At 38.1% G+C, this 16,241-nt stretch overlaps 1 protein-coding gene across 1 annotated transcript; it reads right to left on the reverse strand.

Moving 5' to 3' along the window:
* On the reverse strand, window positions 4,331–5,944 carry LOC18786999 (beta-D-glucosyl crocetin beta-1,6-glucosyltransferase). Its single transcript, XM_007217952.2, has one exon. The coding sequence runs from the start codon at window positions 5,872–5,874 to the stop codon at window positions 4,549–4,551; it is 1,326 nt and encodes a 441-aa protein (XP_007218014.1). The 5' UTR covers window positions 5,875–5,944; the 3' UTR covers window positions 4,331–4,548.

Consider the following 16,241-nt stretch of genomic DNA (forward strand, 5'->3'; position numbering starts at 1 on the left):
AAAGCAACCACACAATCGTGGCCTGACACATCGAACCAATCACCTCACCTTTGAGAGGCCTAATGACACATGGGACAAGACCTACTGTGTGTCCCATCAAGCGTGCGCTACTCCTAAGAGGAAATACAAAAGCATGAGGATCCCACTAGCCATCCATTTCGAAGATGCCACACCATCACTAGACCAACAATCCCACATTGAAAAGGACCAAAAAGAGGTAAATCGAAATCCCTACATGCTTAAGTACAATATTTTCAGTCATTCCTTGAGAAGAATCTGACCTAGACATCGGAAGGTGGTTGGTGAATCCACCACAACCACCACTTTAGTGACCCCTGCCTCTCTTCCTTTTCAGGAGATCGGAGCCACCATCAGCAATGCCTCGCTGCATCGAGTGCAAGGAAAAGGAGGTCTACATAAGTATGCTCTTCAAAACCTGACGGTGCACACTTGAGAAAGGATTGACCTAATGGTTTGAACGCACTATGATTGATGGTGCGAAAACCAAGCATCAACAATAACTATTGACTTACACATAAAAGAAAAAAGAATTATTGACCTAAAATAAATCAAATAATTAGTAAAAGGATAACATAAACGACATTAAAAAATTTGAAAATTGAGAACTACAAATATTAGCTAACTCATCATAAGCTTGCTGTAGTGTCAACAGGATCTAGCCCAGTAAAGAAGGTCCAAACCCTCATGATACCTTGTAGTGTGTGTGTGAGAAAATCCCCCTCCCTCTTTTTAACATTTCATATGTAAGTTCTAGATACTTGGAATGGTTCATGTAGCAAAGGAATTTTAAATTTGTTTTTGTTTGTTTGTCCTGTATGCAAAGGCAGAGGGAGGCCTAGGCTAAAAGTGGCATTGGGCCTCATTTTATCCCTTTAGTATGTGTATACTATATGGAGGAAGATAATAAGAAAAAATGATAAAATTTCAACTTACACTTCCCACCCCCAAAAGAAAAAACATTCAATCTCTACCTGTGTGTACGATGAAATCACCAAAAAAAAAACTACAACCACAATAAAACTTCTAGCATTAGTCGTTCAATGTATGTTGATTGGTTATGAAAAGTGACATTGTCCTTTTCTTGGTTTATACTAGCTCTTCATTTAATGTATGTTGTAGGAGATGCTAAGTTCGAATTTCACTTTCCTAGGAGGAAAAAAAAATTGACATAGAAGTATCATGACTTTGGTATGAAAAGGCCACAAATTAGAATTTTTTATTTTCGAAGTGTCTAATCGACAAAAATCAACTAACTATTGATTTTGGTAATATTTATTTTCTCAATTCAGAAACACATCCCATATTCGAATCCATCTTTAGGAGCTATTGTCCTTGAACTTTGTATCCACTTGAGCTTTAGTTCCTCAACTCTATTTTCGTATGTAACAAAAGTGGAGTAACTTTTGTTACATTTTTCCTTCAAAATGTGGGGCAAATTGGTCAAGGACGGATCTACAGTTGGGCTGGAGTGGGCTCCAGCACATTCCTGATTTAGTAAATAGGCTTAAAGGTGCAGGCTAACATAGGAATTTTAGAAACCAGCCTACCCTTCTATGCATAAGTCAGCCTATCACTCTAATATAAAAAGAAGGCTACCCAACGAAAATAATAGAACAAAAGCCTCCAACCATCTGACCAAACAAAAAACACGCCTCCAACCAAGAAGTAATCCAAGCCAAACAGAAAAAAAAAATTTAATAATAATAATTGCCTAAAAGCCTAAAAGCACGAGAGAATCAAAGAAGAAATGACTCTCTTCCTCTCCAAAATTGTGTCAATATATCTTCAGTGGTTCTTCAATCTTAGTAAGTTTCTCTCTTTATTTTTATTTTAATTGTTATTGTTAAGTTTTTATGATTTAGGTTTTGTTTGTTAAATTTTGAGTCGCGCTAGGCGCGTGATAGGAAATTTTTTTAAAACAAATTATAAGTTGCGCTACGCACGTGATAGGGAAAGTCTCCTGTACGCGCGTAGAGATGCCAGTTGCTAGTAAAAATTCTGGATTCGTCCTTGACATTGGTCCTTTTAAGTGTTTAGTCTTTTTTTTCTTTTTTCTTTTTTCTTTTTCCTAAATTAGTTTAAATTAAAATTTAAACAATTAAAAAAAAATAAAAAAACAAAAAAACAAAAAACTCAACCCTCAACCCTCTATGCTCTCTGTCTTCTTCTCTAATAGGGTTAGGAGTTTCTCTATCTTTTTTCTTTCAATTTTTGCTTTCCCTCTCTCAACTTCAATGGCGTTGTGCATGTGTGTCTGGATAATTTTGGGCGGGGAGTGGGTGCAGTGGTAAAATTGGGTGGGCCCTGATTTGGAATAGGGCATGTGGTTGTACGGACTCTGCAAGGTAGACCGTTGGTTTCGATGATGGATTTTTACATAACACCAGAAAACTTTATGACCAAATAATAAGCAATTATATATACTGTGGACTTCGATGATGGACTTTTTTAAATTTTTTATTTTATTTTAGAATTAAAAAAGATAATAGGTAGTTGTGTTTCATAAAAATAGAATTCATTATCTGATTTTATTTTTTATTTTTTTTATATGAAAAGTGTGAATTTATCATATTATCCTCATTTAATTTATAATTTCAATTCTTAATTTTTGCATTAAGCAATGACATTTTCTGGTATTTTAAATGTAGAGAAAATATGGAGAGTGGAGAGGGAGAGAGCTTCGGGTATTTTTCTCCCTCATTTTGACCGAAAAAAGGTAACATAAGTTGCTCCAACACTTACGTGTGCACATATCCATTTAAATATCATTAATATATCGATAATGTTAGAGGCGATAATTTCCAACTCGTTCATGCTTTATTTGGACAATATATCGCGATATTATCGATAAATAAATGAAAATTTTTGAGAAATGGCGGTTTCGCACACAAGGAGATTCGAACCCCTCTCTTTCTCATCCACCTACTGAGCCTTATCCAACATGCTGCAAACGAGTTTGTTAATAAAGCTACGACGTGTAATATTTATATGGTCCTAAAAATTTCTGCAAGCTAATATTATCTAGGATAAATTTCAATATAAAAAAATCCCTGATGATAAATTTAGGCATATATTTAATGTTATTTATTATTTTATTATGGAGTTGCATTTTTTTTGGGTTATATATTATGGAATTGTACAGTCCCGATCTCTTGGACCACAGGAGTCCAAGAGATTTGTGGTCACTCCCCGTTGAATGTAAATTCAACGGTTCACTCAATCTTAAACTCCTTTTAAGAAACTTTTTTGAACCATTAGATTAATATCCAACGGTGAGTGACCACAATCTCTTGGACTCCTGTGGTCCAAGAGATCAGGACTATGGAATTATATTATTATTCACTATTGAGTTTTAATATTGTTCATTATATGTGATACTAAGTTTTAACTTTAATAGGAATTCTTTCTATGTGGTACTAAGTTACTTATATATATATATATATATTTTTTTTTTTCAAAGTCATATATCTTATCATATGTAATATATTGTAGTAAATTATTATAACTAAAAAATTATGGTGTGTTTAATTTTCTTCACTAATTACTACATATTTTCTAAAGACACAGTGTTTGTCAGATTGCTACATAATCAACTTAAATCACTCAAACTCATCATGCTATGCATTTTATTCCAAATTTTTGTGATAAAATAAAAGAAAATTGACTAAATAAACATCCTTTAAAGTTTCAATAAAAAAATTTCAAATTTTTCTCACAATTTCTATAATTTTATTCAATTTTTATCGATATTTGTATTAATATATCCGTATTTTTAGACACCGATATTTTCGAAACTCTCGATATTTTAGCCCTTATTCGGGATCATAACTGCTAGAAAGCATTTACTGTATATATATTTTTTGTTAAATTTGTCATCGTGATCGAGTTAAACGATCCCAAAAGAAAAATATCTGGACTTACAAGACGTAACCTATAAGGGGAAGAGTGCCACAATTTTAGATATTTTTTATTTGACAACAATTTTTCTTCATGGAAGTATCACGATTTTGACAGTGGCTAGAGAGCAGTTTTCAAAGAGTTATGGCTTGAGCAGTTCTGGCTGAGAATAATTCAAATTTTTTTATTCCTTCGTCGCTGTACAGGTGTGTAGTGATGGAGACGAGACGAGTCATGATCGACAAAAAGTTTGAAGAAAAGAGAAACGTGGAAGCTTTATGTAGGCAGTTTGGTCTAACTGCATACTTAAAACTCCCAGATTTAAAGCCAACACAGTAGCCAGTGAAAAAAAGTCTTAGAACAGACTAATGAGAAAAAGTCTTGAACAGATTAATAATTTCAAGTTCAAATCGCTATGACAAAGAAAAAGCCAGACTTACTCTTCGAAAAGAAACTTACAAGTCTATAATAATATATAAAAGCTGGCAATTTTATTGCTTATGGAACACATACAAACTTTGGTCTTCATAGTAATATTATTCTCACACACACAAAGAAAACCAACATCAACATTAATTTTTTAGTGACTAGACAAATTGCAAATTATATGCTAAACGTCGTACTTGATTCCTATCCGGTGCAAAGTTGCATCAACTCCTCCACCACCCCATCTCTCTCTGCATCCTCTTTATTTTTCATGTTGTCTCTTAATTCCAATGCTTTTTTTCTCACACCCTCTCCAATTTTATCCACCACCACATCTCTAATCACCTTTGCTACCTCTTCACTTTGGAAACTGCCTTCTGCTGTTCTCTTAACCTCCACTCCAACACCCACCTCCTCCACTAGTCTAGCGTTGATTGGCTGGTCATAAAGCATAGGCAAGGCTATAATTGGAACGCCAAACTTGATGCTCTCCAACACTGAGCTCCATCCACAGTGACTTACAAACCCACCGACACTATAATGCTCCAATATTTTTGACTGCGGGGCCCAGCCCTCCACTATCATTCCCTTCTCTCCCACCCTCTCTGAAAACCCTTCTGGTAACACCTCTTCAACCCTAGTACCTTTCTCTTCCTTAGGAAATCTTATAACCCAAATGAAGCTCACTTTGCTAAGCTCTAACCCATGAGCTATGTCTTCTATTTCCTCCTTGGACAAAAAGTACTCACTGCCAAAGGAAACATACACAACTGAAGACCTCTCTCTTTTGTTCAGCCATTTCATGATCCATGTTTCCTCATCAAGTGTTTGACCCATGGGGTCTTGAACAAGAGGACCAACCGGAACAATCTTCTTCTTCACTAAATCAGAGAGATAATCAACATATTTTGCTTCAATCTCTCTAGATGTCTTTACCAAAATGATCTTACAAGATCGAGCACAGCATTGCTGTATGCGGTCTCCATCCTTGATGCCATTTGATGAAAACTCACACTGATTGTGGAACTTTCGAATATCGTAATCCCGAAGATGCAAAGGAAATTTGGCAGTAGGATTGTTGAGATCGTGAGCACAAACTGAACTCAAGAGCGCAGCGTTCATGATGCTGAACTCTATGGCTGGAATATTTTGCAACAAAGCAAGAGAGGGTGCCCATGGTTGAAGAAAATCGTAGATGAGCAAATCCGGCTTTAGGGTTTTGAGGATGTTGGAGAAGTTGGGGCTGGCCATGTCAAAGGTCTTTTTGAGAGTGGCCATGAGATGGGGAGGGAGGCCATTGGTAGTGTGGTAATGAGGTGGCAAGTCATCATGTGGAAGATGTAGTTCCACAAATTCAATGCAATGAGAGTATTCTTCAGAGAGTTTTGGTTTGATGGAGCTGAGATTTACGGGTGTGGAACAAATAAATATGTAAAAATCCTTGTTCTTATTGGTGAGCTTCTTGGCTAGCTCTAAGAAGGGAGATATGTGGCCGTGAGCTAGCCATGGAAGCATAAGAACTCTGACCATGGTTGGATTTTGAGAAGAATCCTTTTCTTTTTTTCTGACTCTTTTTCTTGAGGCACTGGTTGGCCTATGGCTTCCTCATATATATAGTTTGTTTTCTTGAGAAGGATGAGTCATGAGCCACAAACGTGTTGTGTCAGTAATTAATTCTAATTTCCGGATTTAGATGGGATTTTCAGTTCATATCATAATAGATGTTGGGTGGTGATTTTCCCACTTCCATTTTGTCCACTTACACTCTTTTTTATTTTTTAATGATTTTTACTATACTAAAAAAGAAATGTGTAAGTGAATAGATGTTGGGTGGTGATTTTCCCACTTCCGTTTTGTCCACTTACACTCTTTTTTATTTTTTAATGATTTTTACTATACTAAAAAAAGAAATATATAAGTGAATAAAAGAAGAACAAGAAAATTAGCTCTCTAGAAGGATATAAAAAATCGTACGAAAGTTCCAGATTGAATGGGATGTACTTGAGATGAATTCGTAATTATTGGCTCTTCCAGGGATAGACTCAGGCAATTCCTTTGACTTATTTTCTTGAGGAACTGCGTGACTATTGGCTAATATTTTGTTTTAATTTTTTCGAGATATTTGTAGTGATGGTATGCTTGATATACATCATTCAAATCATAATAGAAGTTAGTAGAAAAACGTGCGAAAGTTCCAGATTGAATGGGGACGTACTTGGGATGAATTCGTTGGAATGTTTCAGATTATTGGCTCTTCTATCTAGCGCCAGACTTAGGATTTCAAATTTGATTGTGCTAAATTTACTTTACATATATAAACATATTAAGTATATAAAAAATTCGACAGTACGATATAATTTCATTGATAACAGAAAATAATAATACACCTAATTAAGGGGGCATAATAAACCTTACTCCTAAAATAACACTATATAAGTTGTACATTTCGAGTCTTAATATAATTAAAATAATTCATTATTGATTCATTATCTATATGAGTTCGGTGACAAAGTCGACAGCTCTAAGAAACAGTCATAAACAATTTCTTCTATTTTTCTTTTTTTTTTCCACGGGGTGTGCATTCTTTTTTTTCTCTCCTTTTTTTCCCTATGTGTAGAAATGTGCAGCTTGTTATAAAATAACCTGGAATATATGCGGATATTGAGCTACACGTAGAATAGATAAGACACAGCTTTTAACGAGGTTCGGCTATGCCTACGTCCTCGGAGAGCAGCAGCAGTAACCTTTCACTATAAAATAATATGGCTACAACTTTAGTGTTTACAACATATGTGGCTCACTGAATTTTCTCTCTAGGAGAATTTCTCTCTGCTTTCTCTTCCTTTCTCTTTTTTTTTCTTTCTTCTTCTTTCCGTTTCTCTTCTTATTTATAGGCTGAAATAATCACTATTCATCACTATTCATCACTGTTCACCCGTGACAGACAAACTCTATCAAAGCCGCCAAATGAACAGTAATGAACAGTAATGAATAGTTGTGTGAGCTCCATATCAAGACTTTTACAACACTCCCCCTTGGAGACCACATGTCCCTAGATTGGTTGCCTCATTAAAACCTTGCTTGGAAAAACCCAGTGGGAAAATCTAAGCGAAGGAAAAAGAGTACAACGTGCATATGTCCTATGTTAGAGGACTCTTGAATGCTCCCCCTGATTTTGCATGCTCCAACTTGATTGCTTGCAGAGTTGTCGTAATCCGATGCCATGTACTAACTTTTGGAATGTATATTTCGGCAATGATTTAGTGAAGAGATCTGCCAGGTTATCACTTGAGCGGATTTGTCTGACTTTGATTTCTTGACTCTTCTGGAGCTCATGTGTATAGAAAAACTTTGGTGATATGTGTTTGGTCCTGTCACCCTTGATATATCCTCCTGTGATCTGAGCAATACAAGCTACATTGTCCTCATTCAGAATTGTTGGAGTGTCTGTTGTTGAGGGTAGGGCACATGTGCTTCGGATGTGATGGATTACCGATCTTAACCAAACGCATTCACGACTGGCTTCATGGAGGGCAAGTATTTCTGAGCGATTGGAAGATGTGGCCACTAATGTTTGTTTTGTTGAGCGCCATGAGATCGCAGTTCCTCCACATGTAAATACATACCCAGTCTGTGATCGTCCTTGATGTGGATCAGAGAGGTATCCTGCATCAGCATAACCAATAATACTTTGGGCGTTGGTCGATTCACTGGAATAGAATAACCCCATGTCTGTTGTCCCACGAAGGTATCGTAGAACATGTTTGATGCCGGTCCAATGTCGCCTTGTTGGAGCAGAACTGTACCTTGCTAACAGATTTACTGAGAATGATATGTCTGGTCTGGTACATTGTGCTAGGTACAATAAAGCACCTATTGCACTAAGATATGGTACTTCTGGATCAAGGACCATTTCATCATTCCCTTTTGGACGATATGGGTCTTTCTTAGTGTCAAGCGATCGAACGACCATTGGAGTGCTAAGTGGATGGGCTTTATCCATGCCAAACCGTTTCAATACTTTCTCAGTATAAGTTGATTGATGCACCAAAATTCCATTAGCACTATGCTCAATCTGCAAGCCAAGACAATATTTTGTCTTTCCAAGATCCTTCATCTCAAACTCACGTTTGAGATAATCAACAGTCTTTTGAAGCTCTGCAGAAGTTCCAATTAGATTCATGTCGTCGACATATACTGCCACTATCGCAAATCCAGACTTTGATTTCTTAATAAACACACATGGGCAAACAGGATCATTTGTGTATCCTTCCTTCAGTAAATACTTACTGAGACGATTGTACCACATTCGTCCAGATTGTTTTAGCCCATATAATGATCTTCTCAATTTAACTGAGAACATGCCCCGTGGTTTGTTTCTGGCTGCTTCAGGCAACCTGAATCCTTCTGGAACTTTCATGTATATATCTGTATCCAATTCTCCATACAAATATGCGGTAATGACATCCATGAGTCTCATTTCAAGTTTTTCTGAAACCGCCAAACTTATTAGGTAACCGAATGTAATTGTGTCCATTACTGGAGAGTACGTTTCCACATAATCAATTCCAGGCCTTTGTGAAAAACCTTGCGCAACGAGTCGCGCTTTATACCTTGAGATCTCATTTTTCTCATTGCGCTTTCTTGTAAATACCCTCTTGTAACCTACAGGGTTCACATTGGGTGGAGTTGGACTAATATGTCCAAAAACACTCCTCTTTTCCAAAGAATTTAATTCTGCCTGGATTGCATCCTTCCACTTGGGCCAATCTTGCCTCTGTGTACATTCATTAATAGAGCGTGGTTCAATATCATCATCTTTTATGATTTCAGCAGCCACTGAGAATGCAAATATATCATCGATGATCATCTCATTTCTACTCCACAATTCATTAGTGGACGTATAATTTATGGAGATTTCTTGACTTTCAGGTACGGTTGCCACTCCAGGGGCACTTGTTTCACCAATGACGTTTTCCTTGTCAAGAAGTACCTGTCCCTCTTTGGGGGCATTTGAATTATGAATTGTGGGCTCTCTATTTATTTCATTTGGATTCATTTTGTCCATCAACTTCCTCTTTCGAGGAACTGAATCCTTTGAGCCTAGTGGTCTGCCACGTTTTAGGCGTGCAGCAGATGAACCATTTGCTGGCACATTGCTTTGTCCATTATGGACATCAATCCGTGCGGGTGCATTTGCAGCTGGGATATGAGATTTCGTCACCTTTGCTGCATTATTAAATGCATCTGGCATCTGATTTGCAATACTTTGGAGGTGAACGATCCTTCTCACTTCGTTTTCGCGTTGAGCAGTATGAGGATCGAGATGAGACAATATGGATACATTCCAGGATAATTCATGTCGTTTTTCAGGAATGAGCTTGCCTTGTTCTTTAGACACAGATTTTTCTCCACCTAAAGGTGGGAAGATTGTCTCATTAAAATCACAATCCGCAAATCGTGCGGTAAAAATATCACCCGTCAGGGGTTCCAAGTATCTGATGATAGATGGTGAATCAACACCAACATAAATTCCCAATCTGCGTTGAGGGCCCATCTTAGTACGTTGCGATGGTGCAATAGGCACATATACCGCACACCCAAAAATTCTTAAATGTGAAATGTTTGGTTGATTTCCCAATACGAGTTGTATTGGAGAACCTTGATTATTAGCGACTGGCCTCAATCGCACAAGCGATGCTGCATGTAAAATGGCATATCCCCAAGCAGAAACTGGCAACTTTGTTTTCATTAGCAAAGTGCGTGCTATCAATTGAAGGCGTTTAATTAAAGCTTCTGCCAAGCCATTTTGAGTATGCACATGGGGAACAGGATGTTCAATATCAATGCCTAATGACATGCAGTAGTCATCAAAAGTCTGAGATGTAAATTCACCAGCATTATCGAGTCTGATTGAATTAATGGGATAATCTGGAAATTGGGCTCGTAATTTAATTATCTGAGCCAAAAGCCTAGCAAATGCCATATTCCGAGTAGATAAAAGACAAACATGTGACCATCGGGTAGATGCGTCCACCAAGACCATAAAGTACCGAAATGGTCCACATGGGGGATGAATGGGTCCACAAATGTCCCCTTGAATTCTCTGCAAAAATGATGGAGACTCAACATCAACCTTTGGTTGTGATGGTCTGATCACCAACTTCCCTTGTGAACAAGCTTGGCAAAAGATGTCGCTTGATAACATAATGTGTTTAGTCAACAAGGGATGTCCTTTAGAGTTGGTGATGATCCTGCGCATCATGGTGGATCCAGGATGACCCAATCTGTCATGCCAAAGCTTAAAAGCATTTGAGTCAGTAGACTCTTGGTCCATGACACTATGTGCCTCAATTGTCCGTATGGTTGTGTAATACAACCCTGATGAGAGCTCACAAAGCTTTTCCAGTATACGCTTTTGGGTATCACTGGAGGTAATACAAAGATATTCCATGTTTTCCTCTTTCTTTGTTTCAACATGGTAGCCATTCAAACGTATATCTTTGAAACTCAACAGATTCCTTCTGGAGTTAGATGAATACAAAGCATCTGGAATGGACAATATTGTTCCATTCGGTAACATAATTTGGGCTATTCCTGAACCTTCGATCAGATCTGCAGGACCTGATATGGTTGTTACCTTTGCTTTTGTAAGCATTAATTTTGAGAAATACTTCCGATCTTGAAAGATCGAATGAGTAGTTGCGCTGTCTGCGAGACAAATATCTCTGCCATAGACTTTGTTTTGAGGGCATCCATAATTTACATCCATGCCACCAAATAAGTAAAATGAGCTGGAATATATAAAGAAGACAACATTACCACTTTTATATAAACAACACTTCAGCTAATACAAATAGTACATTAAGGAATTTAATCTAATTCGGACTTAATAAAGAAGACAACATTACCACTTTTATTGGATTGAAATTTAAACAACACTTCAGCTAATACAAATAGTACATTAAGGAATTTAATCTAATTCGGACTCATAACCTTCATTCCCTTTTTTAGTAACAAAATCAGAAACATCTAGATGCGTCTTGTTTAGCTTACGTGATATTTCTGATGAGCCATTTGTGGCTGGCGGAGCATGATCAATGTAATTTATCTCCACTTTCCTGTTCTTAAGTGAAGCTTGATAGAGATCCGCCAAATGCCTGGGCGTACGACATGCGCGCATCCAATGTCCCCTTGCACCACATCTGTGACAAGGGCTTTCAACATTTCTAGGCACATGGCTCATCTGTGCCTTTCCCTTATTACGGGATGCATTTTTGCCATTCATGGATGGACCGCTCCTTGGACCTAAATCCTCTGAACGAGCACCACGATTTTTTCTACTTCCTTGCCAGTGGCCACGCTTGCCCCCTCGCCCACGTCTGTGGATACTGCCACGAGATGAAGTAGCATTCACTTCCTGAGATGTAGCATTTATTTCAGGAAGTGGTGCTGAGCCCGATGGGCGAGATTGGTGATTCTTTAATAAGAGCTCATTATTCTGCTCAGCTAACAAGAGGCAAGATACAAGTTCCGAGTACTTCTTGAAACTGCTATGTCTGTATTGCTGTTGAAGGAGGACATTTGAAGCATGAAAAGTGCTCAGAGTTTTTTCGAGCATATCCTCCTCAGATATATTTTCCCCACATAGCCTCATTAATGAGGTAATTCTGTGCATAGCAGAGTTATACTCGGACACTGACTTGAAATCTTGAAATCTCAAGTGGGTCCATTCGTATCTAGCTCTTGGGAGAGTCATCGTTTTCTGGTGATCGTATCTTTCACCTATAGCTTTCCACAGAACCAACGGTTCATCAACCACCACATATTCGCTCTTCAGCGCTTCATGGATGTGGCGGCGAAGAAAAATCATGGCCTTCGCATTCTCTTCAGGCGAAGCATCATTCTCATCTACAATTGTTTGTCCGAGGCCATTGGCTCGTAGATGAATTTTGGCATCCAGGACCCATAATAAATAGTTGTCCCCGGAAAGGTCCAAGGCAGCAAACTCTAGTTTTGCCAAATTTGCCATCCAAAACTTTAGGCTCGAGATCTGGAATATTAAGCCACTTATTAATAGGAATTTCAGGTCCTCATTATTCAGGTATATTAATTGAATATTAAGCCACTTATTAATAGGAATTTCAGGTCCTCATTATTCAGGTATATTAATTGAAGATAAAAGTAAAGTGTTATGAATTTGCTGGTATGGACGATAAACCCGCACCATACTTTAAATAAAATTAAATGTGGGGTTAAAACCACCACCGAATAAAATAAGAAAAGTTAGTATTAGTAACGGTCTCCCACTGATAATATGTTTAGTATTACCAATGGTCCATTTTTGTTAATGGTTAGTAAATGTGCGGTAAAGTAAATGTGCTTGTATGGGCACTAATTCTGCTCCATTCATTTAAATAAAAGTAAAGGCGTGGACGATAAACCCGCACCACCCTTTAAGTAAATATTGTCGTATGGGTAATAAGCCTACACCATACCATAAATAAAATTAAATGTGGGGTTAAAACCACCACCGAATAAAATAAGAAAAAATTAGTATTAGTAACGGTCTCCCACTGATAATATGTTTAGTATTACCAAGGGTCCATTTTTGTTAATGGTTAGTAATAGAGAAGCAGATAGATATAGTATTGAGTTGGAAAATTTTCAGAAATAAAAGGAGAGACTATCGTGCTGATAACGTGTTATAAAATAACCTGGAATATATGCGGATATTGAGCTACACGTAGAATAGATAAGACACAGCTTTTAACGAAGTTCGGCTATGCCTACGTCCTCGGAGAGCAGCAGCAGTAACCTTTCACTATAAAATAATATGGCTACAACTTTAGTGTTTACAACATATGTGGCTCACTGAATTTTCTCTCTAGGAGAATTTCTCTCTGCTTTCTCTTCTCTCTTTTCTTTCTTTCTTTTCCTTTCTCTTTTTTTTTCTTTCTTCTTCTTTCCGTTTCTCTTCTTATTTATAGGCTGAAATAATCACTATTCATCACTATTCATCACTGTTCACCCGTGACAGACAAACTCTATCAAAGCCGCCAAATGAACAGTAATGAATAGTTGTGTGGGCTTCATATCAAGACTTTTACAACACAGCTTTTGTTTTCTTCCTTTTTTTCTCCACATGCAGTGCAAAGGATTTCTTGAGAGGATAAATTATTCAATTGGCTGGGCTATAAATTTTTTTTTTTGGGCAGCTTAAAAAACAGCCATATGAGTGGTGGCTTTGGTTAGTCATGCTTATGGTCCGTCCCTCCCTGGGCTCTTCTGCAATATTGCATGTGCATTCAGTGTTCAGGAAAATCTGGAGCACACAGTTAATCTAACCTCCTTGGCAATGACAAGTCCCCCAAGCTGAAGGGTTTTAATCGGGCACATTTTTGTACTACTACATGTGCATGGAGAGAAATTTCTTGTCATGTTATCCTCGTTGTATTTCAATTTCACATGTTTCATGCATACACAGTGGCGGATCCAGGATTATGTAAACAAGGGGGCTTAGTGTAAAAGTTCTGAAATTTTTCTACAAAGAAAATAATGCTAAAAAGATAGAAAGATAGTACTTCCATTCATAATTCATAACAAAACCAATAATACAAGTTACAATTGTCCACGACGAGTTTTCATATTCTGAAAACGTTGCATTATAATTTCGTTATCAATACAAGCAAAAACATCTCTCTCAATGTAAACAATCAAGCTATCATTCAACCATTGATCTCCCGTTCTGTTGCGAAGTGGATTTTTAATAATATTCATAGCGGAAAATGCCCTCTCCACTGATGCAGTTGCAACCGGTAAAACCAAAGCCAATATAAGAAGCAAATACACAAAAGGAAATATTTCATGCATTCCTTTCTCCACCATTTTTTCCGCAAGACTACTAATCCCTTCCAATTGAGAAAAATCACTACTCGAACGCATATGATGAACATAAACACCAAGTTGATCTTCAAGCATCAATAAGTCTCTATCCGAAAAATCATAAGGATAAAATTGAGCAAGACGAACTAGCTTTCGTTTGTCAAAAGCCACAAAGTTATTTTTTGGACTCAAGCATGCCAAACAAGTAAGTAACTCAGTACTTACCTCGTTGAAGCGATCATTTAATTCCGCAAGTTGCCCATCAATTACATGAATAAAGATCTCCACACGATAACGATGATAATTTGTCTTCATTGGAGCATTACGCCGTGATCTCCCTGGAATTACATATTCCTCATCCATGGTAGGAACTATAATATCATGTTTGTAACAAAACGAGGATGCTTGCTCAACCAATTCTTCAAACTCATTATCCCTCATCAACTGCAGGTTTTCCTTGCATGTTTTCACTAAATTCATTGCACTCACAATGTCTTGATCTTTCTATTGCAATGCTAGAGACAAAGTGTTTGTTATTCCCAATATAGCTTTCATTACAAATAAGTGAAACACAAACTCAAAAGATTGTATTTCTCTCCATAACTTATAGGCTTCACCCAAACTATCATTAGGATTATCATCAACATGATATTTGAAGCACATTCACCACAAATGGGAACATAGAAATGATACTAATCAACGTACCATAATGTGAGTTCCATCGTGTATCGCCGGCACGTTTGAGAGTCCTTTCTTGATTTAAGCCCCGCCCCGTTATAAGACAATCATCTTCAAAAGCTCTCACATGCTCTTCTTGGTATTGTGCTCTAAGTGCATCGCGACGCTTACAAGATGCTCCAACCACATTAACCAAACTATTAGCCGTTGTGAAAAAAGAGTTGTTTAAGGACCCGCCCCGAATTTTTTCCAAAACCCGAGACGAACCCTTTAAAATTCCTGACATCACTCCGATGCCAGACCCAAATACTAAAGACCGAGACTTTCTGCCGAAAATTCGGCAGAGTCTCCCCTATAAATTGGACGTTTCTCAAAATTTCAACCTGCATAAAAACGCATTTAATATTCCCAACTGGCAGCATGCACAATATAATTTCATGCAGTTCACATAAATTGGCCTTCGGCCTTCCAATAATTCTCAACAGACTACCAAACAATTCAATTACCAAATATGACTAATATTTAGTCTGCGGCTGCACTAATAACCTTAGGCTGCCTACGTACCCTCCTTGAGGGATCAAGCCACACGTAGTTCTTCCCTAAAACTCAATTCCACACATCGGCGATACCTTATTTCATTTCCCTGTATTTCACAAATCCTCCCCATACGCCGGTACAAACAACGCCACGTATGGGGCCTGTCAACACGCCGGATAACCTACGCCACGTGCGACCATGCCATACTATCATAATATCTCCCCATACGCCGGTACAACCAACGCCACGTATGGGGTCTGTCTCAACGCCGGATAACCTATGCCACGTGAGACCTGCACATCATATCACAAGTCTCCCCATACGCCGGTACAACCAACGTCACGTATGGGGTCTGTCGACACGCCGGATAACCTACGCCACGTGCGACCTCAACACAATATCACATAGCTCCCCATACGCCGGTACAACCAACGCCACGTATGGGGCCTGTCTCAACGCCGGATAACCTACGCCACGTGAAACCTGAACATAATATCACAAATCTCCCCATACGCCGGTACAACCAACGCCACGTATGGGGCCTGTCCGCAACCGGATAACCTACGCCATGTGGGACCTCACTTTCACTTGGTGGTACTTGTAGTAAATCCAACATCCGGGGAGGTACCTACAGTAGTGCGTATAGCACTCCAAACTGACATTCTAGACTCTGTTGTACCCTTGTACAACCATATATACTTATATGAATAATTCTAATAGTGTAACCCTCCACAATAGTCTAGCTCCCGATAATCTCCCCTGGAAGGGTGAGATTACTCCGGGAGACTCATGGTCAA

Source organism: Prunus persica, chromosome G2 (genome assembly GCF_000346465.2).
Source record: "Prunus persica cultivar Lovell chromosome G2, Prunus_persica_NCBIv2, whole genome shotgun sequence".
NCBI lineage: Eukaryota > Viridiplantae > Streptophyta > Magnoliopsida > Rosales > Rosaceae > Prunus > Prunus persica.